Below are 26,531 nucleotides of genomic sequence, written 5' to 3' on the forward strand. Positions count from 1 at the left end.
AGATGAAACCGGCCAAAGCCTAATCCAGAGCAAGGCACTAACGCTTGTCAATTCTATTAAGGCTGAGAGAGGTGAGGAAGCTGCACATCAAAAGTTGGAAGCTAGCAGAGGCTGGTTCATGAGGTTTAAGGAAAGACGCCACCTCCATAACAGAAAAGTACGAGGAGAAGCAGCAAGTTTTCCAGAAGATCCAGCTGAGATCATTGATAAAGGTGGCTGCACTGAACAACAGGTTTTCAGTGTAGATGAAGTAGCCTTCTATTAGAAGAAGATGCCACCTAGAACTTTTGCAGCTAGAGAAGTCAATGCCTGGCTTCAATGCTTCAAAGGACAGGCTGGCCCTCTTATTGGGATATGATGCAGTTGGTGACCTTAAGTTGAAGCTAATGCTCATTTCCCATTCTGAAAATCCTAAGGCTCTTAAGAATGTTGCTAAAACTTCTCTGCCTTGTGCTTTACAAATGGAACAACAAAGCCTGAGTGACAGCACATCTGTTTACAGCATGATTTACTGAATATTTTCAGCCCACCGTGGAGACCTACTACTCAGAAGAAGATTCCTTTCAAAATATTACTGTTCATTGACCGGGTACCTGGCCCCCCAAGAACTCTGATGGAGCTGTACAAGGAGATTAATTTTGTTCTCATGCCTTCAAACACAGTATCCATCCTGTAGCCCATGAATCAAGGCATCATTTTGACTTTCAAGTCTCATTATTTAAGAAATACATTTCATAAATCTATAGCTGCTATTGATAGTGATTCCTCTGATGGATCTGGGAAAAGTCAATTGAAAACCTTCTGGAAATTACTCCATTCTATGTGCCATTAAAAATATTCATGATTCATGGGAGGAAGTAAAAATATCAACATTGAAAGGAGGTTAGAAGTTGATTCCAACCCTCGTGGATGACTTTGTGGGGTTCAAGACTTCAGTGGAGGAAGTCACCGCAGATGTAGAAATAGCAAGAGAATTAGAATTAGAAATGGAACCTGAAGATGTGAACGAATTGTTTCATTACCATGATAAAACTTTAATGAATGAGGAATTGCCTCTTACAGATGAGCAAAGAAAGTGGTTTCTTGAGATGGAATCTGCTCCTGGTGAAGATGCTGTGAACACTGCTGAAATGACAATACAGGATCTAGAATATTCCATAAACTGAGTAGATAAAGCAGTGCAGGGCTTGAGAGGATTAACTCCAATTTTGAAAGTTCTACTGTGGGTAAAATGCTATCAAACAGCATCACATACTACAGAAAATCTTTCCTGAAAGGAAGAGTCAGTTGATGTGCCAAACAGCATTGTCTTATTTTCAGGAACTGCCACTGCAACCCCAGCCTTCAGCCCCCCACCACCCACATCAGTCAATAGCCATGACATTAAGGCAAGACCCTCCATCAGCTAGAAGCTGACAACTTGCTGAAGACTCAGATGATTGTTAGCATTTTCTAGAAATAGTGTTTTTAAATTAAGGTATGTACTGTTTACCTAGAATGCTATTGCACACTGATTCAACTATAGCATGTTTATAGTTATATAAACATAATTTCGACATGCATTAGGGAACCAAAAACCTTGTGTGACTTGCTTTATTGTGATTTGCTCTGTTGTGGTTGTGGAGCTGAAGCTGCAGTACCTCCAAGGCATGCCTGTATGTTGCTGCCTACACCAAAAAAGGCTTGTTATAAACATTTTTATATTTTATATTTTACATTAAATTATTAAGTTTTATATTTTACAGTTGCTTTAAAAAACTACATAGCAAATCAATGTTTAACATATACAAAAATGGTTAAGAAACACATTTGTAACAGTACTGGAAAGGTAGATGTTAATTACTTTAAAAATCTGGCCAGGCATGGTGGTTCATGACTGTAATCCCAGCACTTTGGGATGCCATGGCGGGTGGATCACCTGAAGCCAGGAGTTCGAGACCAGCCTGGCCAACATGGTGAAACCTCGCCTCTACTAAAAATACAAAACTTAGCTGGGTGTGGTGGCAGTTGTCTGTAATCTCAGCTACTCAGGAGGCTGAGGCAGTAGAATTGCTGGAACCCGTGAGGCGGAGGTTGTAGTGAGCCAAGATTGCGCCATTGCACTCCAGCCTGGGCCAACAACAGCAAGACTTCATCTCAAGAAGAAAAAAAAAAAAATTTAAAATCCATCAAAAAGTTTTCAATAAAATAATCAGAAAACATTTAACTACCTCTTCAGTTTACATCAGTACCATTTTAATCATGCAGATTAATTTATCGTTTAAAAATAATTTCCAATTTTTTATGGCTAATGAAACAACAACAAAAAGTTGGGATTCATTGTTTCAAGTTTCAGGGGTAAGGCACTAAGAGAGGAACTAAAAAGTTCCAGCTCTATTTGGAGGAGGAAGATGAACGAGTAAAACCCTTGTCTACCACAGCAAGAGGGCAGGAGACAATCTTTACAGGTGTGGAGGTTCCCCCAGGAAACCTGAAAGCAGAAGTTGCTAACAGTGGAAGCTTCTTGGAGGGAGACAGACTATGGGGAGAAGTGGAACAGGATATTATCACTTTCCACTGGAGCCTTGACTGTAGTAATCAATTTTTACCCATGCCATCACTAAAAACAAATACAAAAAATTAGCTGGGCATAAGGGCACATGCCTGTAGTTCCAGCTACTTTGAAGGCTGAGCTGGGAGGATCACCTGAGCCCAGGGGGTTGAGGCTGCAGTAAGCCACGATTGCACCTCTGCACACCAGCCTGGGTGACATAGTGAGACCCTGTCTGAAAAAAAAGTTATAAAATAAAATAAAAAATTCTGTCATGTATTTTTCTCTCTGTTGATGGCCAATTATAATAACAATCCCTCATAGCCTGTATGCAGCAGAGACTCCCATGAGAGTAGGACTAACTCGCACTAAGAAAATTACATTCCATTGCCTCGTGCTCATGACTTAGTTGTGGGGAGTAAAAAGGTAAAGGAAATGGAAAGTTATTGATGGCGACGATGCCACAAGTGCAAGTGAAGCAAGCAACGGAGGATCCCCTGCTTCTGTTGCTTCACCTGAGCCAAGTGTCTCCACATGAGGACAGGTGGCATGTATGGAGAGACAGCAGCACGAGGTCAGGGGTCTGCCACCAAAAGACCTCACTGCTTGGGTGAATTTACCTATTCTTTAGCTTTTCCAAAAGCAGAACACAAACTTTATTAGTATTTCCAGAGATGACTGGTTTCTCAGTGATGGATTGATTCCAACCAAATCACAATGCATTATCAGAATGTCACGCATCGATTTATGATGGAAATAACATCCTTTTCCAGTGCCCAAAATGTTCACATTCTTTCTCCAAGGCCTCTCATTTCTCAGTATGGAGCTACTAGGAAGCTCAGTCAATGGCCAGACAGTTGCATGTTGAGCACAGAATTCAAGGTGTGTAGTCATCGAGTAGATTGGGAGGGCTCTAAGTCTCTTGCCCACAGCACACAGCACTTCCCTGGAGAAGGCAGCTCCGTGCCCTCACACGCGGTGCCTCTGTCACCTGCCAGCACTGGACACACTCTGGGCCTCCTTTCCTCTGTTCCCATGCTGACCAACCGCCCTTGTGACGGTCTATTCTTTCTTATGTGCGTCGGTGGCCAATTAAGCTAGGAAGCTGCTTCTAGACAAGAAGCTGTTTCTTTGGCCTTCCATTCTGATGTAATTCAAGTTAAGCCTTTCTTAGAGTCATCTGGTTTCCAAGTCCTTAGGAGTTACCTCACTTTGTCCCCAGTTACAGTCTACACCCTGCTCTAGGCTTCATGGTCATTTGACCTGCCTGGTCCCCCACACCCAGGCAGCAGCTGAGCAGCCCCCATCCCCAGGAGCCCACCACCCTGCACGGCTCTGTCCTCTGGACACCACCACCTGGTCCTCCTCCGCATCCGACATCTCCATCCGGGCAGGCTGCTCTGGCTTGACAGCATCACAGGGTCCAGGCTTTCTCCCTCTGTCCTTCTTCCTCCTTACCCAGAGCTGCATCTTCAGTTTCCTCATCAGTCGTGTTATGGCGTTTCCAATGTTCAGAGAAGTATATGGCCTCATAGACTAAACCAATGATAGCTCAAATATTTTCAGACAGTCAACCCTATACTGTCTGCAATTACTTTTTAAAAATCAATTTGTTTTTCCACTTTGGTTGTGTGAACTAAGTTTCACGGACTTCTGGATTTCTACCCATGGGTGCACCCCCACATCACTGTCCCGTCACTGGGGCTCTCAGTGACTTCAGCAGGAGCTCTGCAATGGAAAAATCACGTGGAGACTGTGGTTAGGGTCATCAGACATTGAGACTAGGAAATATTCTCCCTTTTCAACATGTAACTTAAGGCTAGGCAGACGTAAGAGCAGAAAGCGAGCAGCCCGCAGCAAGAGCTGAGGGAGGGCAGACAGCACAGACACCAGACGCCAACTTTCGCAGGGCGGCCGAGGAAACTGATGCACCCAGTGCTGTCAAGCATGGCAATGAGGTCCGCCTCCTACTTCAGCCACATCGTCTACTTCCAGTCCCCGACTCCACGTGACAATCGGCCCTGTCACTCCTTGACCACACCTCCTGGCTGGGGGAGAACTTTTCTGAGAAAATTTCAATGTAGAGTAAACCAATTCATAAAACTTTTAAAAAATAGGATGTGGAAATATTACAGTTAACGCTCAACAATGACATAGTTAGCACTCGTCTGAGGGGCTAGAGGATGCGAACCAAAACCCAAGAAAAATTACGCCCCTTGAAGTGTGAGCCACTAGTATCTTGACTAAATTAGTTGGCCAAGATAATACCAAAAATCCATACCAGGTTCATGCAAAAGTGGCTGCTTCTCGCTGGTCTCGCTGTTCTGGACAACGAGCATCAGGACAAGGTTGTTGAGAAGTAACTGTAACACGTGCAGTGCTGGCCATTCTGGTTTCTCTAGACTATGCTCCACTTACTGACTTCTAAGCAACCTTATTTCATATTTAATAATGAAGGATTTGTGATTACTTACAATTTCAGACACTGGGATTTGGTACAGTTACATGGCTTTTTAGACTTTGTGTCCCATGAACTAAGAGTTACTCTATAAAGATTAAAAAAGAAAATGTATTCAGATGGTTACTCCTTATATAGAGAATTAGCTAAGCATCTGGTGTTTTTCAACACATTGTGAGAATCTCAACACCAGATAGTTATAGGTATTATTGATAGATGCCTAATCATGAAGTGGGAGTTTCCAATGTGATGTAATTAGTGCCACCAAACGCAGCCACACATGCCCAGGGAGTCAGTGTGTGTGTGGAGCGGTGTCCTAAGGCTGCTCTCCCTTCCCAAGACATCATCCAGGGAGTCAGTGTGTGTGCGGAGCGGTGTCCTAAGGCTCTTCACCCTTCCCAAGATGTCTTCCTGGAGTTCTTCTCCCCCTGACCTGTTTAAACCTCTATTTTTTTTTGTGCTCCTCTCCCCACCGAACAGCTCTTCCCCCGCAAAAAATCTGAATGCTAATAGGAAGTACAAATTAAAGAACAATAGATAAAGCGTCGTTCATTTTCAGATATACCAGTGCTAAAGCAGTCCACGCTGTAATATTACTAACAATATCAAAGCATGTTAGTAATCACTTAAGTGTGCCATGTGATCACTGGGGACTTTCCTCATTTTAGGAAGGGATTATTACCACTCCTTCCTAATTACATTTTGTGATTAGCTCAGAAGTCATCTTCAGGGGCATTAGAGAAGGAACAAACTCCTCCTCTAATGTATCTCTGGGTATTGCTGAACGTGAGGGCAGCTGCACCTTAAACCATCGGGAGAAGTTCCCAAGTATTGCTCAGAAGAGCCACTCACCAAGGAGCTCAGAACATTTGCAACGGAAGTGGTTCAATAGGCTGTGGTGACAAGGAGGGGAACGTGTACAAAACACCATGTGACAAAAACCAAACTAGATGAATTCTAAACAAATACAGCATTTGATTTAGAATTCTGTGACAGGGCTGTCCCTGTGCCCAGTGTGGGCGTGCATCTGTATCAGTGTGCTCTTTGAAGTCATGTACACGGTCTCATCTCTGCGACGCACTCGCCACTTCTGAGCAAGGCTGCATCTTAGTCTTGGGTTTCCTACCAGAGCTAGAACAGCACCTGGCACACAGTCCGTGCTTGCTGTCAGCCTCATGCCATCTCATGGAGCATAGGGGTTGGTAACTAATACAAACGCCCTAAAGAGAGGCAAAGTCTTTGCCCTGTCCTCTGTGCTCCAAGCGCCTGCACGCTCAACTCTTTTGACTGGCTGTCGGAGCTGAGGTCAGCCCCAAATCCCCCTCACTTGGCCTGCCCTCACCTCACTGCTCTGGTGTGCATGATTGACTGGTCTTCCGCCCCTGCTTTCACCACCTGTGCCTCTGTTTAGTGACCCATCCTGCTCCCCATGGGAAACAGCTCATGGCACCTGAAACTGGGGCAAGCTGCTAACTTTGACTTCTTCTGGAGAAAGCTACCATTTTAGAGATAAACACGATGTTGCTGAATACTGTATTAATTGAGAATTCATCTAGTTTGGTTTTTCCTTTAGAGATAGAAGAGTTACAGCTTTCCGCCCTCATGGATGCCTAGAGGTTGCAGGTCTAGCTATCCTGCCACCTGGCCTGTCCACCTGTGGGTCAGACCTGGGCCTGTTCAGGGAGGGCTCTGACAGCTACTTCACTGCTCTTGTCCTTGGCCCTCTCAGACCTGCCCTGAGCTGGGGCACAGGGTGGACTGGCCCTCCCTGTCCAGAGGAACGAAAACTGTTCCCTTGAGGAAGTGGCGTGGGGGCTTGTGGAGGCAGTCTAGTGGGGACCCACTGTAACTGTGGAGGGAGGGTGACAGGCCCACGAGTATCTACAGAGGCAGGAGGAGGCCAGCAGGCATTTACTAGAAATCACTGCATGGCCAGGACCATGGTCAGTGCTTCAGGGGACACCAAGGATAACTATCTATTTAACACATGGTGCCTGTCCTGGAGGAATCCACCAAGTCAGCAGGGACACGAGACATAGGCAATGGAAACAGTACAGCACATAAGAGAATAATCCACCAGCACACTGTGCAATACTGACTGTAAACGCCACAGAAACTCAGAATAATCAACCAGCACACTGTGCTATACCGACTGTAAACACTGCAGAAACTCAGAGGCAGCATAGTTCAGCATAGACGGAAGAAGTGAAAACCAAATGCTCTTGAAGGAGGTGGAACTTGACATCAGCTTTTCAGGCGGCAAGGTTTCTTCACTATTGCTCAACAGGACGGCCCAGTTTAAATAACAGCGTCAGCAAAGACACACATCAGGAATGAGCACAGAGTGCGGGGCAGTGAGGGTCTCTGACTGCAGTGGACACTAAGTGGAAAATCACTTCCATGGCTCCAGACAGACTGCTCTGTCAGTGCCCATCTAAAAATTAAAGAGTTAGAAAAGATCTGGACAACTCTGCCACAGAAAAGCCTTCTAAAAAAACTACACCACAACATGATAACCTCATCTTTAGCAAAAAAACTTCCAGAGAAGCGGACTCTTGAATATTCTCTATTATGATGTTCATTATGTTACTAAAACCAGTAGCATCAACAATGTGTCAGAATTCACATTTATTACCAGATTGGTAATGAGATTATTAAAGCTACAGAATGTCAGGACACGGATTTGTATTAAAGAGTTTTTATTAATATGATAAGCTAGTTAATAAGTTAGCCAGTTCACCCCCCAACCCTAACAAATGACCATCGGGTCAGCTCGCACGCTCAGCCTGCTGGCCTCCAGCCTGAGCTGAACTGCTTCTATGGCCTCTACTAGGTTGGATATGTCTGAACCACACTGGGCTGACAGAGTCTTGGTTGGGAACTCACAAAGAAAGAAACAACCAGCAAAACGTCCTCTGACTGCTTCCTTACCACTAACAATAAATTGGTAGAGATTCCAGCATATCATGAGTATTATAGATGTCGAGATAAAAATCATCAGGCCCAATTAAGTGAAGAGGCATCAGATCAAGTAATTATGTGCATAAAAAATACAAATACACATCTCATGTTGTTCCTGGCACACCATTTACAATAGATAAATCTTTTGTAACCTTCAAAATAAAGAAAAACATGTGACTGATTGAAAAAAATCCAGTATAGATAGAGGAGGAGGAAAAGGAGAGAGGAAGAAGAGCAGAGGGAGGAGAACAAAGACAAGGATGAGGGACGAGAAGAGGAAGGAGGAGGAGGAGGATGGGGAGCAGGAGGAGAGGAAAAGGGGGAAAAGGAGAAATAGTTGCCCTGAAAACTCTCTTCATGACTGCTCCTCTGTGCAAATGCCCATCGGCTGCACCACACGGAAGCCTCAGAGGGCACTGTAACTGGGAGAGTACACAGTTAAAGTATGAGAAGTATCAAATGTCCTCGAATGTTCTAGACACAATACAGTGCAGAGTGAGTCAATACTATTGACCAGATGCCCCCAGATTACAAGAAAACTGAGTATCTTCAGAACTGTGGCCTTTTAGATCATCCTGTGTAATGTATCAGCAGAATCTAGAAGTTGCTGAAGTCATTTTTGTTTGGTCCAGAAATGTTAACAGCCATGATGAGATGACCAATTACAATGATAGCAACTGCACCCTCACTGATCCAACACACCCAGAGAGTGAAGCAAGCAGCAGGGCCCACGGTCTTATTCCGTCAAACTCAGCAAAAGTTGTCAATAGCCTGGGCACAGAATTACAACAGCTAAAGGAGCCACTGCAGAAGCTGAAGCAGCAGTGCCAGGGAGCAACCAACGCCCTTCAGTGACCATGAGAGCTGATAGCGTTGATCGGTTCCAGTGTGTTTCCAGATTCACAGCCTTTCATCCCAGCCCCAAACCACTCTCCTCACACTTACCAAGGCCATCACGAAGCCATGCCCGATGGCAGAACTCTGCAGGAGCCTGGAAAGCACTAGAGGCCACAGGCTATATCCTGTAAGGTGTTTGACTGCTGTCTCTCAGGCCCAGGGTATGTGTTTGTCTTAGACTGTGGGCCAAAAGAACTGCTGCAGGCAGGCCAGGCATGCCTGTAATCCCAGCACTTTGGGAGGCTGAGGCAGGCGGATCATCTGAGGTCAGGAGTTCAAGACCAGCCTGGCCAACATGGTGAAATCCAGTCTCTACTAAAAAAATACAAAAATTAGCCGGGTGTGGTGGTGGGTGCCTGTGGTCCCAGCTACTCGGGAGGCTGAGGCAGGAGAATTGCTTGAACCCAGGAGGCGGACGTTGCTGTGAGCGGAGATCATGCCACTGTACTCTAGCCTGGGTGACAGAGCAAGAGTCTGTCTCAAAAAAAAAAAAACAAAACAAAACCCACAACAACAACAACAAAACAAAAAACAAAAAAACAAGAGAAAACAAACAAACAAACAAACACACACCTCCTGGAGGTAGGAATATGCTGATCTGCATAATCAACTACAGGGCTTAAATGAATGGAGAGGGTTGCCCAAACCACTGTTAATACATAAATGTTAACCTGACAGTTAACCAGCTGATTAGTTTAATTAGCAACAATTATAAACACAAGACAAGGCAAGAAATGGCAAGATGAGGTCCCAGATAAGTACAGCCTATGTCCACCTGGAGATGTGAAGACAGATCATGCATTAGCACCTGCCATAGAGCTCGAGCCAACTCGGCACAGAAGGCAGCGGGCAGAGGTGGCTGGAGGGCACTCTGCAGCTCCCCATTCATGCTACGTGGTTGCCATCCCATTATTTACACGGACGACAGCAAAAGAGGGAGGCCAGCACAGTTTGAATCAACATGGAATGAAGACAGAGCTATAAATGGCAACAAGCCTCAGAAACACTGACATAGGACAGCGGACAGGAGGACAGGGACAGATACAGACTATGGGCCAGACTTTCCAGCAGCGTTTGCAACCCCAGCGAAACCAGACACAGACAGCAACACTGTTAGTGGCACTGCTGACAGTAAAAACATTTCTCAGAAGTCATGAAGGTGTGCAGTGAAGCTCATTTTATAGTTTAGAAGAAAATCGTAAATGTATCCAAAAGTCTCTTAAATTCTTACATTAGAGTGACAACGTATTGCTTCTAATCCTTACCCAGCCAAAGTTATTTTTGGTGGTCCTGGAAGAGTTGATCCCGAGGGGAAAGCAGACCCGTTGACTACTGATGGTAAGGCTCCCTCAAGCTGTTCAAAGTCAAAGGCAAGGATATTTGGAATTAGCCAGGATCTTTAAAGTTCCAGTCAGCCAGCCTCCATATAAAAATGATTATTTTTTTCTCTAAAAGTTTACATCACCATCCCTTTATAACCATGTCTGGGTCTTATTACCACAAGGAATCCACTTTCACTGGGCAGACTCTAGTGCCGAGGTGTGTCACAGGCCTGCCTGGAAGTGTGCAAAAATGCAGGGCTGGCCTCCACGGGCTGGAGGCCGTCCATAGCTGTCACTCAGCTGGCCAGGGGTATTGCCATGGAACTCTTTTTCATTTTTATAGGCTATCAATTGTGAAATATATTTAATGACAAATTTCCATAAACTAGAAAGTTTCTTATAGAGATCTCGACATTTGAAGTCTTGTTGGCAACCATGATTTTTCATGTATTGAAAAAAAATATTTTGTAACCAGTTTTAACAAATTCAAAAGCAATGTCATAATCTCTGCATTGTCTACGTTCTTTGCTTTCCCAGGTCCCATCTTTCTTTATGTTACTTATTAGCATGGCCTGTGGAGGCTGTTCACAGGGAAAGTAACAGGCAGCAAAGCCATCACTGGCCTACTTCTCTTCTACTCAGTAGCTTGAAGAAATTAACAGTACTAGATACAATTAGGTTTTCAGATTATGTGCGTATATCACAGTTAAACCTCATATCCTTGTCCCCTCCTCTCTCCAAAAATGGAAACATATCTTTAAATAAATTTATTTTTAAAACTTTAAAAAGTAGCCAGGCGTGGTGGCTCACGCCTGTAATCCCAGCACTTTGGGAGGCCGAGGCGGGCAGATCACGAGGTCAGGAGATCAAGACCATCCTGGCTAACACGGTGAAACCCGGTCTCTACTAAAAATACAAAAAATTAGCCGGGCGTGGTGGTGCATGCCTGTAGTCCCAGCTACTTGGGAGGCTGAGGCAGGAGAATGGCATGAACCCGGGAGGTGGAGCTTGCAGTGAGCTGAGATGGTGCCACTGCACTGCAGCCTGGATGACAAAGCGAGACTCCATCTCAAAAAAAAAATAAATAAAATTAAAAAATAAAAAATAAAAAGTATAGTCTTAGAAAACAAAATGCTTGTTGTATTCATCCTCTGCACTTCCTCCATTCTGTGCCCGATTTAAACTGTGTGTCATCACCATTCATTAGGGCTAGAAGACACTGAGAAAGCCCCTGGGTCCCACTGCCTCATTTACAATCAGTCTTGAGTCCCCAGGCTTCTTCCCAGGAAACCCCTTCCTGCTCTCCTCTTGCTGGTACACAGAAGGGAGTGTTCACAAGGCCCTGAGATGGGTGTCTCTTTTGCCCTCACCCGGACACCTAATTATGAGGCCTCTGTCTTCGAATGTCAGTCTGAAGAGTTTTGCATTCTTTTGGAGAAAGGATGTCATAGTTCTCAGGATTGAGGCAATTATCCGCATAAACCAGGTAAAATTACTTTTTCCCCCCTTTGCTTATTTAGCCCCAAAGTAAAGCAGAGAATCTCTTATGTACTCCATAGGTTGTAAATCCAGGGCAACTTCATGCTGGAATCCACAAGTTTCTTCAGCAATGTTTGGTCCTCTTGGAGTGAAGGAATCAACTCAGAGGAAGGGCTTCTCAGACTCTGCTGTGTGCACAAGTCGTCCAGGGCCCTTATGAAAATGCAGATCTGATCCGGGGGTCTGAGTCTCAGGTCTGGGGTGGAACCTGAGGTTCTACATGTCTTAACAAGCTCCCAGGTGATCCCAACAGTTCTAGTCCATGCGCCACACTTTGGGTGGTAACGCTCCAAAGAAATACAGAACTGGGGTCTGGTAAGGAAGCAAAGGATGCTCGGGGAGCAGCAAATGCATTGCTAAAAGAATTGTCCTTGAGGTCCATGCTGGATAAGGGGCCAAAATGGGGACGATAATAAACAGTCAAGGAAAGATGGGGGAAGGTGAGGAGACAGCAAGTTGTGGCCAAACAGATGTTTCTTATGTAAGGTCTTAGAGGTGAAAGAGCAAGTGCAGTGTGTGCCTTCTGGACTGGTGGCTGAAACAGCAGAGAAAGGAAGGCCAGCAGCGTGGAGGGGGCCAGCAGGTAGGAGGGTTCTATGAGGTTCCAACACAGACTCCACCTTGGTGCTCGCCAGATCCCGGCTTACACTCACCTCCTGCACTGATAATACTCTCTTTTCTCTTGGCCAATATATCACTTGAGAAGTATCTACTCACTAATTCAACAAATATCTAACTCAATTTACACTCACTCCCTTTGAGATTTCATCTATGCACATGGCTTTCAACATCATCTATATACTAGGACTCCCAATCTCAGCCCGCCTGCCCAGCTCTTCCTCACTCTAAACTCCTACACAACATCTTCCGAGGCATCCCAAGTTTAATATATCCAAATGGAACTCCTGGACACCTTTGAAAAACTTGTACCATCTCATCTCTGTTGGTGGAAACTCCATCTCTCCAATCTCCCAGGCTGAAAATCTTGGGGGCATCCTTGACTCCTCTCTTTCTCTCACATCCTACATCCAGTCCATCAGCAAATCCTGTTGGCTCAACCTTCAAAGTATCCCCAGAAGCTATTTCTTGCCACCTCCACTGCCACCACCTGATCTGAGCCATCGTCTCTCCCTGAGATTATTGCCATAACAGGCTCACCTTTCTCCTTAACCCCTCCTCCCTGCCAGCCCCTCTTTAGAGTGGAAGCCATAATTCTTCCAATGTCTTGACTTCCTCCCTGCTCCCCTCCCCTAGCTCACACTATCCCAGGCCCAGTAGCCTCCTTGCTGCTACCACAGCAGGCATGACCCTATCCAAGGCCCGCCTGGGATGTTCCACAGCTTGTTTCACACGGCTCATTGCCTCATCTCTTCAAAGGCTTTGCTCAAATGTCCCCTTCACAACGGAGCCATGATCACCCTTTTTAAACCTGCAACTAGCCTTTTTCCCCATCAAATCCCCATCCCCCCCAACCCCCTTCCTCTGCTCTCCTAACATATGATGTAATTGGCTTCTTTATTAGATTTGCTAATTGTCTATCTCCTGCACTAAAATGTAAACTGCAGGAGGGCGGAGTTGTGTGTTTTGTTTTCTGGGGTTCAATTAGCTCACAGATCAGTGACCGTCCTTATTGAAGGGTGAATGGGTGCCCTACATGGGCCAGGCTTTGTGCTGATTCTCAGTTTACAGAGATGAACGAGACACACATGGCCTCTGCCTCCATGGAGCCTGCAATCTCATGGGTGGATGCAGATAAACCAACCGACCACAAAATGCAAGCCAGTGAGAGTGCCGTGCAGAGCAGGAGATAGCACTGTGACCATGGCTGGAGGTCTATGCTGGGGAGTTAGGAAATGCTCTTCTGGGGAAGTGACACTTCATAGCAAGACTCCAGAAAAAGAGCGTATTTGTCCTCTTATATGTAATATATGCATATCATGGTGTAATGGTAAACGCAAACTTTAAAAAAGTATTTCCATAACACTGAGGAGGGTAAGGAGTGTTCTGGACCGAGGAGGTGGAATATGCTGCTGGTGGGGCCACAGAGGACAAGTTAGCAAGCGTGGCAGAATGCCGGTCTGGAAGCTGCAGGAAAGGGCCAGAGGGCTTCATCACGTTGGTGAAGAATAATCATGTCCGAGACTGACTCCAGTCCACAGTGTCTGACACAGTGGGGCAGGGACTGAACACTTGGTAAGTATTTCACTGTTGACTTTTAAATGGAAAATAAAGTATATTTTCTGAGTAATTCCAACCATAACAATCAAAATTTTAAGAGACAATAATGCACAATTGTATTTTTTAAATTAAAATAATGACTCACTTGTTGTGTAATGAGATTTAATTTTGTTGATGCTGGCAAAAATCTCCCTACTAAAGCAGTCATTGGTTTAGGGACATCTGTAAGGAAGACAATTAAAAATTAATTGTAGCACCTATCGTTCCTTTTCCACTTACACATGAAAGAAAGTACAAAAGTCTATTATGGATGTATTCTGTGCAAAGTTATTTCCACTTATCTTGATCCTAGTTAACGTTTTTTATTCTCTAAAACCTTTCAAGTCAGTATTTTACTTAATGCACCCATTTTTCTTTTCTTTTTTGGGGGAGATGGTCATAAAGCTATTTGATCTGAGCTTCCAGGGATAGTCTACTAGACTAAAACAATATTGTTAGTGCTCTGGTCCCCAAATTGTGTGCCAAGGTGACATGCAGCGCCACAGCAAACTCACTAGGCAGCACTGGATTAAAAAATTTTTGAGATAGGGTCTTGCTATGTTGCCCAGGCTGGCTTCAAACTCCTAGGCTCAAGGAATCCTCCTGCCTTAGCCTCCCAAGTAGCTGGACCTATAGACATACCCAGCTTCACTGGATATTTTATCTTTTCTTTTTTCTTTTTCTTTTTTTGCTTTTTTGAGATAGGGTCTCACTCTGTTGCCCAGGGTGGCGTGCAGTGGCACTACCACGGTTCACTGCAGCCTTGATACACCAGGCTCAAGTGATCCTCCTGCCTCAGCCTCCCAAGTAGCTGAGACCACAGGCCTGTGCCACCATGCCTGGCTAATGTTTTTATTTTTTGTAGAGACAGGGTCTCACCCCATTGACCAGACTGGTCTTGAACTACTGGGCTCAAGCAATCCTCCGGCCTGGTCTCACAAAGTGCTGAGATTACAGGCGTGAGTCAGCACTCCAGGCTGGTGTTTTATGTTTTAAAGAAAGCCCAGGGACATCTATTGGATATCACAGGAACTACTTTTCTTTTTTTTTTTTTTTTTTGAGACACGGTGTCACTTTGTCACCCAGGCTAGAGTACAATCTTGGCTCACTGCAGCCTCAGCCTCAACTTTCTGGGCTCAAGCAATTCTCCCACCTCAGCCCCCCAGTCAGCTGGGACAACAGGTGCACACCACCAAGCCCAGCTCATTTTTTTTGTATTTCTGGTAGAGATAGGGTTTCGCCATGGTACCCAGGCTGGTCTTGGACTCCTGAGCTCAAGCGATTCACCTGCCTCAGCCTCCCAAAGTGCTGGGATTACAGGTGTGAGCCACTGCAGCCAGCACTACTTTCGATTTATGTGTATTTTTTTCAAGTGGTTACTAAGTGGTTGGATATACTTACTAACCTACTTAGACTAAACTACTTAGTACTGGAACTGATAGGTATTTATTTGGTTTACAAGTGCCGTGAAAAACATTCTTGAGACACTAAGGGTGTGTAAGCCTCTGTGCTCATGAGTTCAAGCAGAAGGAGAAATGTGTCTTACTCTCCTGAAGCACCTGAACACTTTTCCTTCTCCAGGCCTAGGCATCCTTTGAGTGAGGAAACTCAGACGCAGGCAACAGGATGCACATACTTTATGGTGATGTTTAATATGTGCACAGTGTAACAAAGGAGACACGACTGGGGTGGTATGATTATATATATGATAAGGAAATTGAACTGGAAAACACTATATAAACCCTCTCCTCCTGCAGACCTTAAGGCACTAGGATTTTTCATGTGCCAGGAGGAAGGGGAGCAGGAAAGACCTTCTCACTTGATTGTAGAGATCAGAAATGCAGCATGGACCTATAGGAGATGAGGCCAAAGCCCCAACCTCAGCTTCTTTGCTGTGAAAAAGTCAATGTCTTGAGGATATTTCTTCTGTCCCTGGATACAGAGGCAATCAGGATGCAACAGGGAGATAGGGAGTCATGCTTTGCCTTTTTGCCCTGGACTTCAAAGGCCAATGAAACTACATCTGGATTTGCTATTGGTTTCAAGTTATAGGCAAGGTCAGTGAATCATCTGGCAATGAATATTCTCCTTAACTCAAGATCAAGGGTAATGTGATTATGTGCAGTCCCCACAGAGAGGCCTAGTTTTTAAGAATTAGCATCTCACTTTTGTTAAACACAATCCTAAAATTTGTCATTTACTCTTTCTCTAATCATGCATAAGGCATTTCAGAACAATCAAGTACTTACAGGTCATTTCTTATTATTGTGCCAGGTTAAAGAAAGTTTCTTAGATAAGAATGAATTTCTTAGAATGAATGTCAGACAAATTCTTTATTTCAGAACTCATGGTGATTAAAGCAGAATGATAGTTCTCACTGATTGCACTGAAATGTTTACATTAAAATGTAGGTGTTTTATACCACACCTGAAGTCAACCCATCAGGTCAGACTGGGAAAGGCTGATGTTTCAATCTAGGCATATCGAGGCACCTACTTGTGGAATTCATAACAACGCAGTGTTGGTCTGAGTCGTCACCTGTTAGGATCACAAAGCTCTTAGCAGCTAGGTGACATGAAGGACAGCTATCCAAGAATTTGAGACAGTCAGTACAGGGTATAAAAATTAGTCTGTAGATATATATTTTTTTCTATTCTTAGCTTACTAATATGGACTACGAGGTTTGCCAAATTTCCTATTTAATATCCTGGTTGCCAAGGTACAAAGAGGAGCTGGTACCATTCCTTCTGAAACTATTCCAATAAATAGAAAAAGAGGGACTCCTCCCTAACTCATTTTATGAGGCCAGCATCATCCTGATACCAAAGCCTGGCAGAGATACAACAAAAAAAGAGAATTTTAGACCAATATCCCTGATGAACATTGATGCAAAAATCCTCAATAAAATACTGGCAAACCGAATCCAGCAGCACATCAAAAAGCTTATCCACCATGATCAAGTTGGTTTCATCCCTGGGATGCAAGGCTGGTTCAACATATACCAATCAATAAATGCAATCCATCATATAAACAGAACCAAAGACAAAAACCACATGATTATCTCAATAGATGCAGAAAAGGTCTCCGACAAAATTCAACAGCCCTTCCTGCTAAAAACTCTTAATGAATTAGGTATTGATGGGATGTATCTCAAAATAATAAGAGCTATTTAAGACACACCCACAGCCAATATCATACTGAATGGGCAAAAACTGGAAGCATTCCCTTTGAAAACTGGCACAAGACAGGGATGCCCTCTCTCACCACTCCTGTTCAACGTAGTGTTGGAAGTTCTGGCTAGGGCAATCAGGCAGGAGAAAGAAATAAAGGGTATTCAATTAGGAAAAGAGGAAGTCAAATTGTCTCTGTTTGCCGATGACATGATTGTATATTTAGAAAACCCCATCGTCTCAGCCCAAAATCTCCTTAAGCTGATAAATAACTTTAGCAAAGTCTCAGGATACAAAATCAATGTGCAAAATTCACAAGCATTTCTATACACCAATAACAGACAAGCAGAGAGTCAAATCATGAGTGAACTCCCATTTACAATTGCTTCAAAGAAAATAAAATACCTAGGGAATCCAATTTACAAGGGATGTGAAGGACCTCTTTAAGGAGAATTACAAACCATTGCTCAATGAAATAAAAGAGGATCCAAACAAATGTAAGAACATTCCATGCTCATGGATAGGAGGAATCAATATTGTGAAAATGGCCATACTGCCCAAGGTAATTTATAGATTCAATGCCATCCCCATCAAGCTACCAATGACTTTCTTCACATAATTGGTAAAAACTACTTTAAAGTTCATATAGAACCAAAAAAGAGCCCACATTGCCAAGACAATCTGAAGCCGAAAGAACAAAGCTGGAGGCATCACGCTACCTGATTTCAAACTATACTACAAGGCTACAGTAACCAAAACAGCATGGTACTGGTACCAAAACAGAGATATAGACCAATGGAACAGAACAGAGGCCTCAGAAATAATACCACACATCTACAACCATCTGATCTTTGACAAAGCTAACAAAAACAAGAAATGGGGAAAGAATTCCCTATTTAATAAATGGTGCTGGGAAAACTGGCTAGCCATACGTAGAAAGCTGAAACTGGATCCCTTCCTTACACCTTATACAAAAATTAATTCAAGATGGATTAAAGACTTAAATGTCAGACCTAAAACCATAAAAACCCTAGAAGAAAACCTAGGCAATACCATTCAGGACATAGGCATTCACTGCTCACTGTCTAAAACACCAAAAGCAATGGCAATAAAAGCCAAAATTGAGAAATGGGATCTAATTAAATAAAGAGCTTCCGCACAGCAAAAGAAACTACCATCAGAGTAAACAGGCAACCTACAGAATGGGAGAAAATTTTTGCAATCTACCCATCAGACAAAGGGCTAATATCCAGAATCTACAAATAATTTAAACAAATGTACAAGAAAAAAATCAAACCACCCCATCAAAAAGTAGGTGAAGGATATGAACAGACACTTCTCAAAAGAAGACATTTATGTAGCCAACACACACATGAAAAAGTGCTCATCATGGCTGGGCGTGGTGGCTCACGCCTGTAATCCCAGCACTTTGAGAGGCTGAGGTGGGTGGATCATGAGGTCAGGAGATTGAGACTATCCTGGCTAACACAGTGAAACCCCGTCTCTACTAAAAATACAAAAAATTAGCTGGGCGTGGTGGCCGGCGCCTGTAGTCCCAGCCACTCAGGAGGCTGAGGCAGGAGAATGGCGTGAACCCGGGAGGCAGAGTTTGCAGTGAGCTGAGATGGCATCATCGCACTCCAGACTGGGAGAGAGAGCAAGACTCTGTCTCAAAAATAAATAAATAAATAAGAAAGAAAGAAAGAAGAAAGAAAGAAAGAAAGAAAGAAAGAAAGAAAGAAAGAAAGAAAGAAAGAAAGAAAGAAAGAAAGAAAAAGAAAAGAAAAAAAAGAAAAAGAAAAAGTGTTCATCATCACTGGCCATCAGAGAAATACAAATCAAAACCACAATGAGGTACCATCTCATACCAGTTAGAATGGCGATCATTAAATAATCAGGAAACAACAGGTGCTGGAGAGGATGTGGAGAAATAGGAACACTTTTACACTGTTGGTGGGACTGTAAACTAGTTCAACCACTGTGGAAGACAGTGTGGCAATTCCTCAAGGATCTAGAACTAGAAATACCATTTGACCCAGCCATCCTATTACTGGGTATATTGCCCAAAGGATTATAAATCATGCTGCTATAAAGACACATGCATATGTATGTTTATTGTGGCACTATTCACAATAGCAAAGACTTGAAACCAACCCAAATGTCCATCAATGACAGACTGGATTAAGAAAACGTGGCACATATATACCATGGAATACTATGCAGCCATACAAAAGGATGAGTTCATGTCCTTTGCAGGGACATGGATGAAGCTGGAAACCATCATTCTGAGCAAACTATCGCAAAGACAGAAAACCAAATAACGCATGTTCTCACTCATAGGTGGGAAGTGAACAATGAGAACACTTGGACACAGGGTGGGGAACACCACACACTGGGGCCTGTCGTGGGGTGAGGGGAGGGGGGAGGGATAACATTAGGAGATATACCTAATGTAAATGAGGAGTTAATGGGTGCAGCACACCAACATGGCACATGTATACTTATGTAACAAACCTGCATGTTGTGCACATGTACCCTAGAACTTAAAGTATAATAATAAAAAAAAACTATTGATACCCACAAAAAAAAAATCCTGGTTGCCATTTCACTTTATATACAAAGCCAAACATATTCATTTACCAACTTACATATATGACATAGATATTTTTATTAATTAACTTTGTACCTGACTGTAGATAATTGTTTTGATCTTGATACTGAGGAACCAAATGGAGTGCTTTTAGTTCTCTTGTTCCAGAATTGTCTATACACAGCATTTGTGTGCCCCCTTTCAATTGGCATATCACCTAAAATGAAAAAGAACGATCGGGTTTCATTTTTGAAACATAATTCCAGTAATAATGAACTTAAATAAACTTGAATCTGAAAAAATAGCCTTAATCCAGAAGTTACGTTTTAATGGAAGATAGAAAACTATAGATCTGTTTTCGATTTCTTACTCTACACTAACATGCTCTTTGGAGACACCAAAGGACAAAACAACAACAACAAAAAACAACAAAACAACAACAACAACAAAAAACAACCCCCAGAAATGTTTCCTGAGATGCGTTCAGTGTGCTAACAGAAAAAAGTTCCTGTGCATATCTTTCTCCACAGGTGTCTGTCAAGATTTAGTTAGGGAATCAGGTAGCCATGCCCCAGAGCTTCCTTTGCCTTCTCCTCACTTCACCATTGACATGAGCAGAAGAGGGTGCTGCTCTGCTGAGCCCCAGCCCATTCAGATCCAGTGGGCACTGAGGCCCTGGTGGCATGCCCCTGAGTCCCTGGGCATGCACTTAAAATCCTCTCTAATTTTACTCCAGCTGTTCTTTCCTCCCACACACACGCCATTATTTAACACGTGGGGTTTTAAAAACACATCTATTTTATTTCCTACAAGTACAGCTTAGAAAGGTTAATCCAAGAACTGTAACGTTCTAAGAGGTCACATCCATCTGCCTGGGCTTGAGGAGCACTGTCAGACCCCTCTTTGGATACTGACCGTAAATAAATGGTCACAAGCCAGGTGGGTCTACCCGGCAAGCAAAAGCACTGAGGAAACTCATTGTGTGCCCTGCTCCAGGCCATGGCATGTGGGGATAGAAAGGCAAGAGATGCTGCAGCTTCTGCCTGCACACAGCTTCCAATTCTGCTGGTAGAATCACTATACAGAGCAGCTGTGCTTTTTATATACACTTAACTTGCTTATAATATAGATAGGAGAACCCAAAGAACCATAAAGGACCAGTGTTATCAAAGTAATACACATAGGACCTACTGTGGTCACTGGGTCAAAACTCCACATCATCCTGACATTTGATGAGAGGCCAGCATTCATGTTCAATTGCAGTTGTATTTGTATTTGGAGGATAAAGTTATAGCTACGCACACGCACACGCACACACACTCACACACACCCCCACACACGGGAAAGGCTCAGAGTGAACTCTGCAGACCTGCCTCTACTGCACACTCGTGGGCCCTACCCACATGGGAGCCTCTGCCCTGCCCTCTGGGGAATGTGCTAACATCACTGCGGTCTGGGGGAGTCGGAGAGTTCTCATCCTGCTGACCTGCTTTCAGGGTCCTGGAAAAACTGCTATCAGAACCCACAGCCCCAAATAGAACCACCGACAAGGCGAATGCCAGCGCGCACCACAGCTAAGCCAAACTCCTGACAGGCTCATTTCCAAGTATTTGTTTGTTAACGTCTATGCCTTAGGGCAAGGGCCTCATTTCTAGGAATAAAGAATTGCTGGGGGAAAGGCAATGATTGCTTCTTTGGACTCTGGGCGCTTTGCTAAAGGAATGCTGTGGGCGACTCCCCCCTGCCATGTGAGATCTGGAGTCCTAGATGCACCACTTAACTATGAAGACCAATGTAGACGATATAACATCTCTGTTTCTTACCCATAAAGTGGGGATAAAAATAATGCCTATCCTACAGTTGTTAGGATTAAATAAAGGTGCAAAAATATGATGTAAGCCGGGCGCGGTGGCTCAAGCCTGTAATCCCAGCACTTTGGGAGGCTGAGATGGGCGGATCACGAGGTCAGGAGATCGAGACCATCCTGGCTAACACGGTGAAACCCCGTCTCTACTAAAAATACAAAAAACTAGCCGGGCGAGGTGGCGGGCGCCTGTAGTCCCAGCTACTCGGGAGGCTGAGGCAGGAGAATGGCGTAAACCCGGGTGGCGGAGCTTGCAGTGAGCTGAGATCCGGCCACTGCACTCCAGCCCGGGTGACAGAGCAAGACTCCGTCTCAAAAAATAAAAATAAAAAAAGATGTAAACCACAGCTGTGACTGATTACATACACTATACAAGTGTTACCTGTTATCATGAGAGATTGGGGCAAGAAGGAAGCAGGCTCTGCTCTGAAGCCACAGAACCATGCCCCACACCAATATGTCAAACCATGAGGCTCAGCTGCAGTTCCCGACCCCAGCACTGCACTAACTGATGCGAGCTGTGCTCGCTGTCCTTAATGAATACAGCAATGTCCTCATCTTTGTTTGATTTGCTAAGATGGAGTAGAAATGAGAATCTTAGAGGTGAGATGTGAAAGGCTGTAGCTGATGTCCCTGTTTTGCTGAGACAATCAAAAATGCTGACACAACGCATACACGAAATGAAAAATAACGAGTGAAATGATGTCGACTTAGTAATGATGGGGTCCAGCGTTTAGTATAATGTTAGTCCTACACATCTTCTTTTGCATAATTACCATTGGGTTGGAATCTTTCTTAAGAGAACAGCAGGAGGTGTCCTCTAGTTCCTGGGATGATGGGAACTTGCAACAGGATTCCTGAGCAAGAAGATTCTGGAAAGTGGCTTCTTCTGGATTGTTACTTGTAATAGTACCACCTGCTTCCTTGATTTCAACCTAAAAAAAGCAATCATTATTTTAAAGAACACATGGTGGACACTGGCTCTTGCAGTTGCATAATCTAGAAAATTGAAATCTCAGTTATAAGTAAAAGTTACATTTTAAAGAAAAGAGCACCCTTACTTTAGTGCCTCTTCCTCACTGGTGCTTCTGAAACTATGGATTTCTCCCTGGTAGGGGGGTGGGCAACAAGAACGGGCAACAAATCATCTGACCCACCTCCCTGGGGACTGAGGACGCCAAGGACCAAAACCACCTGCCCATGAGGTGTGGAGATGTGATTTTCATGTGGTACTTGTGGTTGCTTTAAAAATACACCTAAGTAACTGAAAAGAGTCCCCTGCTGGTTGTCTGCCTCTCATGCTGCTTAACAGCCCCCCGACTCTGAGCTGAAGGCCTGCTCTTCCTTCAAGTCACCTAAAATGCTGCCCTTTCATCATACTTTTTTTTTTTTTTTTTTTTGAGACGAAGTTTCGCTCTGTCACCAAGGCTGGAATGCAGTGGTGTGATCTCAGCTCACTGCAACCTCCACCTCCTAGGTTCAAGCAATTGTCCTGCCTCAGCCTCCCGAGTAGCTGGGATTACAGGTTCATACCACCATGCCGGGCTAATTCTTATATTTTCAATAGAGATAGGGTTTCACTGTGGTGGCCAGGCTGGTCTTGAACTCCTGACCTTAGGTGATCCACCTGCCTCGGCCTCCCAAAGTGCTGGGATTACAGGTGTGAGCCACCGCACCCGGCCCCATCACACATTCTTCCAGAATGTTCAGTAGTTTGAATTAGATGTTCTAGTCAATTGTTTTTTTCCTCAAAAAGCCCCAAATCCTTGGTAGCATTTTAGTATTATTTATGATGTGTTTATACTAAGATTTGTAATTAGGTAGTAGCCCTTTCCTGCCTTAATACAACAATAACGAATATGAAACGGTGGAAAGTAGGGGCTGGCTGCCAGCTTTGTTTTCAAGCTATCTTCTGTAACAATTGTCAACCCGATGACAAAATTACCAAAAATGTGGAGAAATACAGGAATCATACTGAAAATCAATGGAATTTTTAAAAGTAAGAATCCTCATGGTTAAAAAAAAAATTACAATCAGGATTGTTTCAAAATTGGGATGCTGCTTTTTACAATCTGTAGGAATGTGAGAAGGACTGGGAAACCCACACTTTGCATCCTCCCTCCCCTCCCCTGCTCCTCCACCTGCACTTGCCCAAGTTGCCTGGACCAGAGGACAGTGGGGCTCCCCAAAGGCCAGAAGGCAGGCCATAGAGTTCTTCCAAAAAGATGGTGGCTCTAAGGTAACATACTAAAGACCTCAAATAAAAATCACAGAGCGGGTATCTTCCAAAATCCAGATCTTGACTCAAATTGGAGCTTGTGTAGCCCAGTAAAATCAGAGGCCCAAATAAATCATATTTCCCATGTATGGGCAACTTACTCAGCACAGCAGACTAGCATCTAGGTATAAATCTTAAAAGAGATAAAGTTTAGCTATATTTTAAGTAGCTTTATTTAGATATTGCAAATTTCATAGAAATATAGACAATTTAAAATTTTCTTCTACTTGCTGCTTTGGGGGATGTGCTATGCACATCATCCCAGTTTAGATTAACTTATCTCCCTGTAATCACCAAATACTACTATAATGAATATATCATTTCCTCAGCCCTATGCAACTAATATCTGAACTACTTATACTAAAATTCCATTTCTGACCTTTCGAAACAAAGGTCAACATGTAGGAATGAATTTCTAGAAAAAGGAAATTAGCAATTGATCCTGAATATTTACTGAAAATAATTCTATTCTGTTTAATGATAAACATGTCAGTGCCGTACCTGGTCCATTTTATTAATGAATCAAAAAGCAGTCAATAAAAATTTAAAAAGCAAAGTCTCTCCTTTAGTTTATCAAACCAGCAATCTCTTAAAATTGGATTACATTAAAGAAATTTTACTATCTTTAACATCAGAGAATCCTCTTTTGTGTGTTTTGTTTTTTAAGACAGGGTCTCACTCTGTCGCTCAGGCCGAAGTGCAGTGGTGCAATCTCGGCTCACTGCAGCCTCTGCCTCCCAGGTTCAAGCAATTCTCCTGCCTCAGCCTCCCGAGTAGCTGGGATTACAGATGTGCGCCACCACACCCGGTTAATTTTTGTACTATCTTCCTTGTTCTGAGTAATGCTTTCTGACTCCACTCTGTGAGGAAATGAGGCAAGCTAGGACCTACCGGCAGGAGGCACTGGACACGAGTCTGGCTGGGCAGCAAAATGCAGTTCCTAACATTTCAAGCCCTCTGAGAAAGGTTGTGAGGAAGACGTCTGTCCTAGGAGAAGGCTGAGGGGACTGGTGAGCTCTATGGCTCCTCTGAGGACAGAGGTCAGTGGAGGCCCCAGCCTCTGCCCATCCTTTTCCTGCACACTAAGGAGTGGCAATTACCGTAACAGAAAACCAGAAGAGCAGAAATCCAAGCTCCTGCTGCTCTGGCTTATGATACAGGGTCAGGCTCCAGCCATCTCAACACTGACTCAAGCATTGTGTCCCATAAACGCTTCATCTACAACTTACTAAAATGACCTAACGGATGAGTGGTTTAGTTTTCTGAGTTGGGTCCTTTTTGAAGGGTCAAGAACACATTTTCCTAGGACCCTTTGTTTCCTTTGAAAACTCACTAGTTTTAGCAAGAACAAAGCGGAAAATTATCAGTGGTCATCTACAGCTAGACAGGGCAGTCGACTGAGAGTTGGCAAGCATTTCTTTAGGCTCTGATGTACATCACATATGCTTGAAGAGCTATTACTTCTTAGCAAAGGGAAGATCTCACATCTTGACGTCAAGGCTTGGAAAATCCAAATATTAACTCTGAGTCCTTGCTATGGATTCCAAGACTGGTAAAGATAAAGAAAAAAAAAAGCAAGATGCAAACACGCCAACCCTCCACCACATTGCGTTTGTTTTCACAGACAACAGTTATCAGCAGAAAGCGAGCCTCTCTCCTTAAGCCAAGGATAGCAACAGGGCCCAAGGGAACACACGTCCTAGCTTTCCCCCTCTTTTTTTGTTGCCTGCCGTCTGCATGGTTAGGTCAGCTTTGGACGACTGGTGCAGGGCAGAATCCCCTCCAGGGGGAAGGGCTTGGCTGGGTCGATGCATGTTGGATTAGGAAGAGGAAAATGAGTAAACAATCTGCCAAAAATCAGTGATTCCGGTGGGCTGTGTGCGGTGTCACCAGGGAAAATGCTTGGAGAGGGAAATGCTGGGGTAGACCAGCAGCCTCAGATGGGTTGGGGAAGGGATGGAAAGGGAGTTGTGCCCATTCCCCAGGCGGTTCTTACTGGGATCACCCGGACGCCCGGGTGGGCGGCTCCTTCCCGGACCCAGGCGCTCAGGGGCAGCACCGCGGGGCTGCGGTGCGGGGGCAGCAGCGAGGACAGGAAGTGCACGTTGCAGGCGGGCGGCTGCGGGGTCGGCAGGAGCGCAACGTCCTCCAGCGCGCTGAGCTCAGGAATCCCGGGGTACTCCCCGAGGAGCTCCCCGCCGTCGCTGTCGCCCGCTGCGAGCTTCGCCTTGACCTGGGCCTTGCAGTCGGCGCCCAGCGGGGGGTTGAACGCGTGTAGGAGAGGCTCCTTAGGGTCCGCCGGGCCCAGGTACGCGTCTTTGAAGACGTGGAACTCGTCCTCCTCGTGCTTCACGGGGGCCTTCAGGCCAATGTTTTCCGAAACGAACGGACTCTCGGGGCTAAAGAGCTCCGTCACCATCGCATCCTCGGGACTGGGCAGCCCACCCGGCAGAGGGCCCTCCTCCATGGCGCAGGGCGGCGGGGCGGGGCGGCGGGGGCCGCGCACCTGCAACACGTGGCCAGGTGAGAGGCAGCAAGGGGAGGGGGCGAGGGGAGGGGCGGTCAGGAGAGGGGGCGAGGGGAGGGGGCGGCCAAGGGAGGGGCGGCCAGGGGAGAGGACCAGGTGAGGGGCGACTAGGGGAGGGGGCGGCCTGGTGAAGGGGGGCCGGGGAAGGGCGACCAGGGGAGGGGGCCAGGTGAGGGGG

At 44.7% G+C, this 26,531-nt stretch overlaps 1 protein-coding gene across 1 annotated transcript in view; it reads right to left on the reverse strand.

Annotated features, from left to right (window-relative positions):
* TESMIN (testis expressed metallothionein like protein) overlaps positions 1-26,531 on the reverse strand; it is a 46,247-nt gene that overhangs the window by 19,063 nt on the left and 653 nt on the right. Inside the window, exons 2-6 of the mRNA XM_023186104.1 lie at positions 25,823-26,332; positions 22,325-22,483; positions 19,781-19,901; positions 14,031-14,107; positions 10,112-10,200 (exon numbers count right to left, since the gene is read on the reverse strand). Coding sequence (XP_023041872.1) covers positions 10,112-10,200; positions 14,031-14,107; positions 19,781-19,901; positions 22,325-22,483; positions 25,823-26,293 — 917 coding nt within the window. The 5' untranslated portion in view covers positions 26,294-26,332. The remainder of the gene's footprint in view (positions 1-10,111; positions 10,201-14,030; positions 14,108-19,780; positions 19,902-22,324; positions 22,484-25,822; positions 26,333-26,531) is intronic.

Source organism: Piliocolobus tephrosceles, chromosome 13 (assembly GCF_002776525.5).
Source record: "Piliocolobus tephrosceles isolate RC106 chromosome 13, ASM277652v3, whole genome shotgun sequence".
In the NCBI taxonomy this organism is placed as follows: Eukaryota; Metazoa; Chordata; class Mammalia; order Primates; family Cercopithecidae; genus Piliocolobus; species Piliocolobus tephrosceles.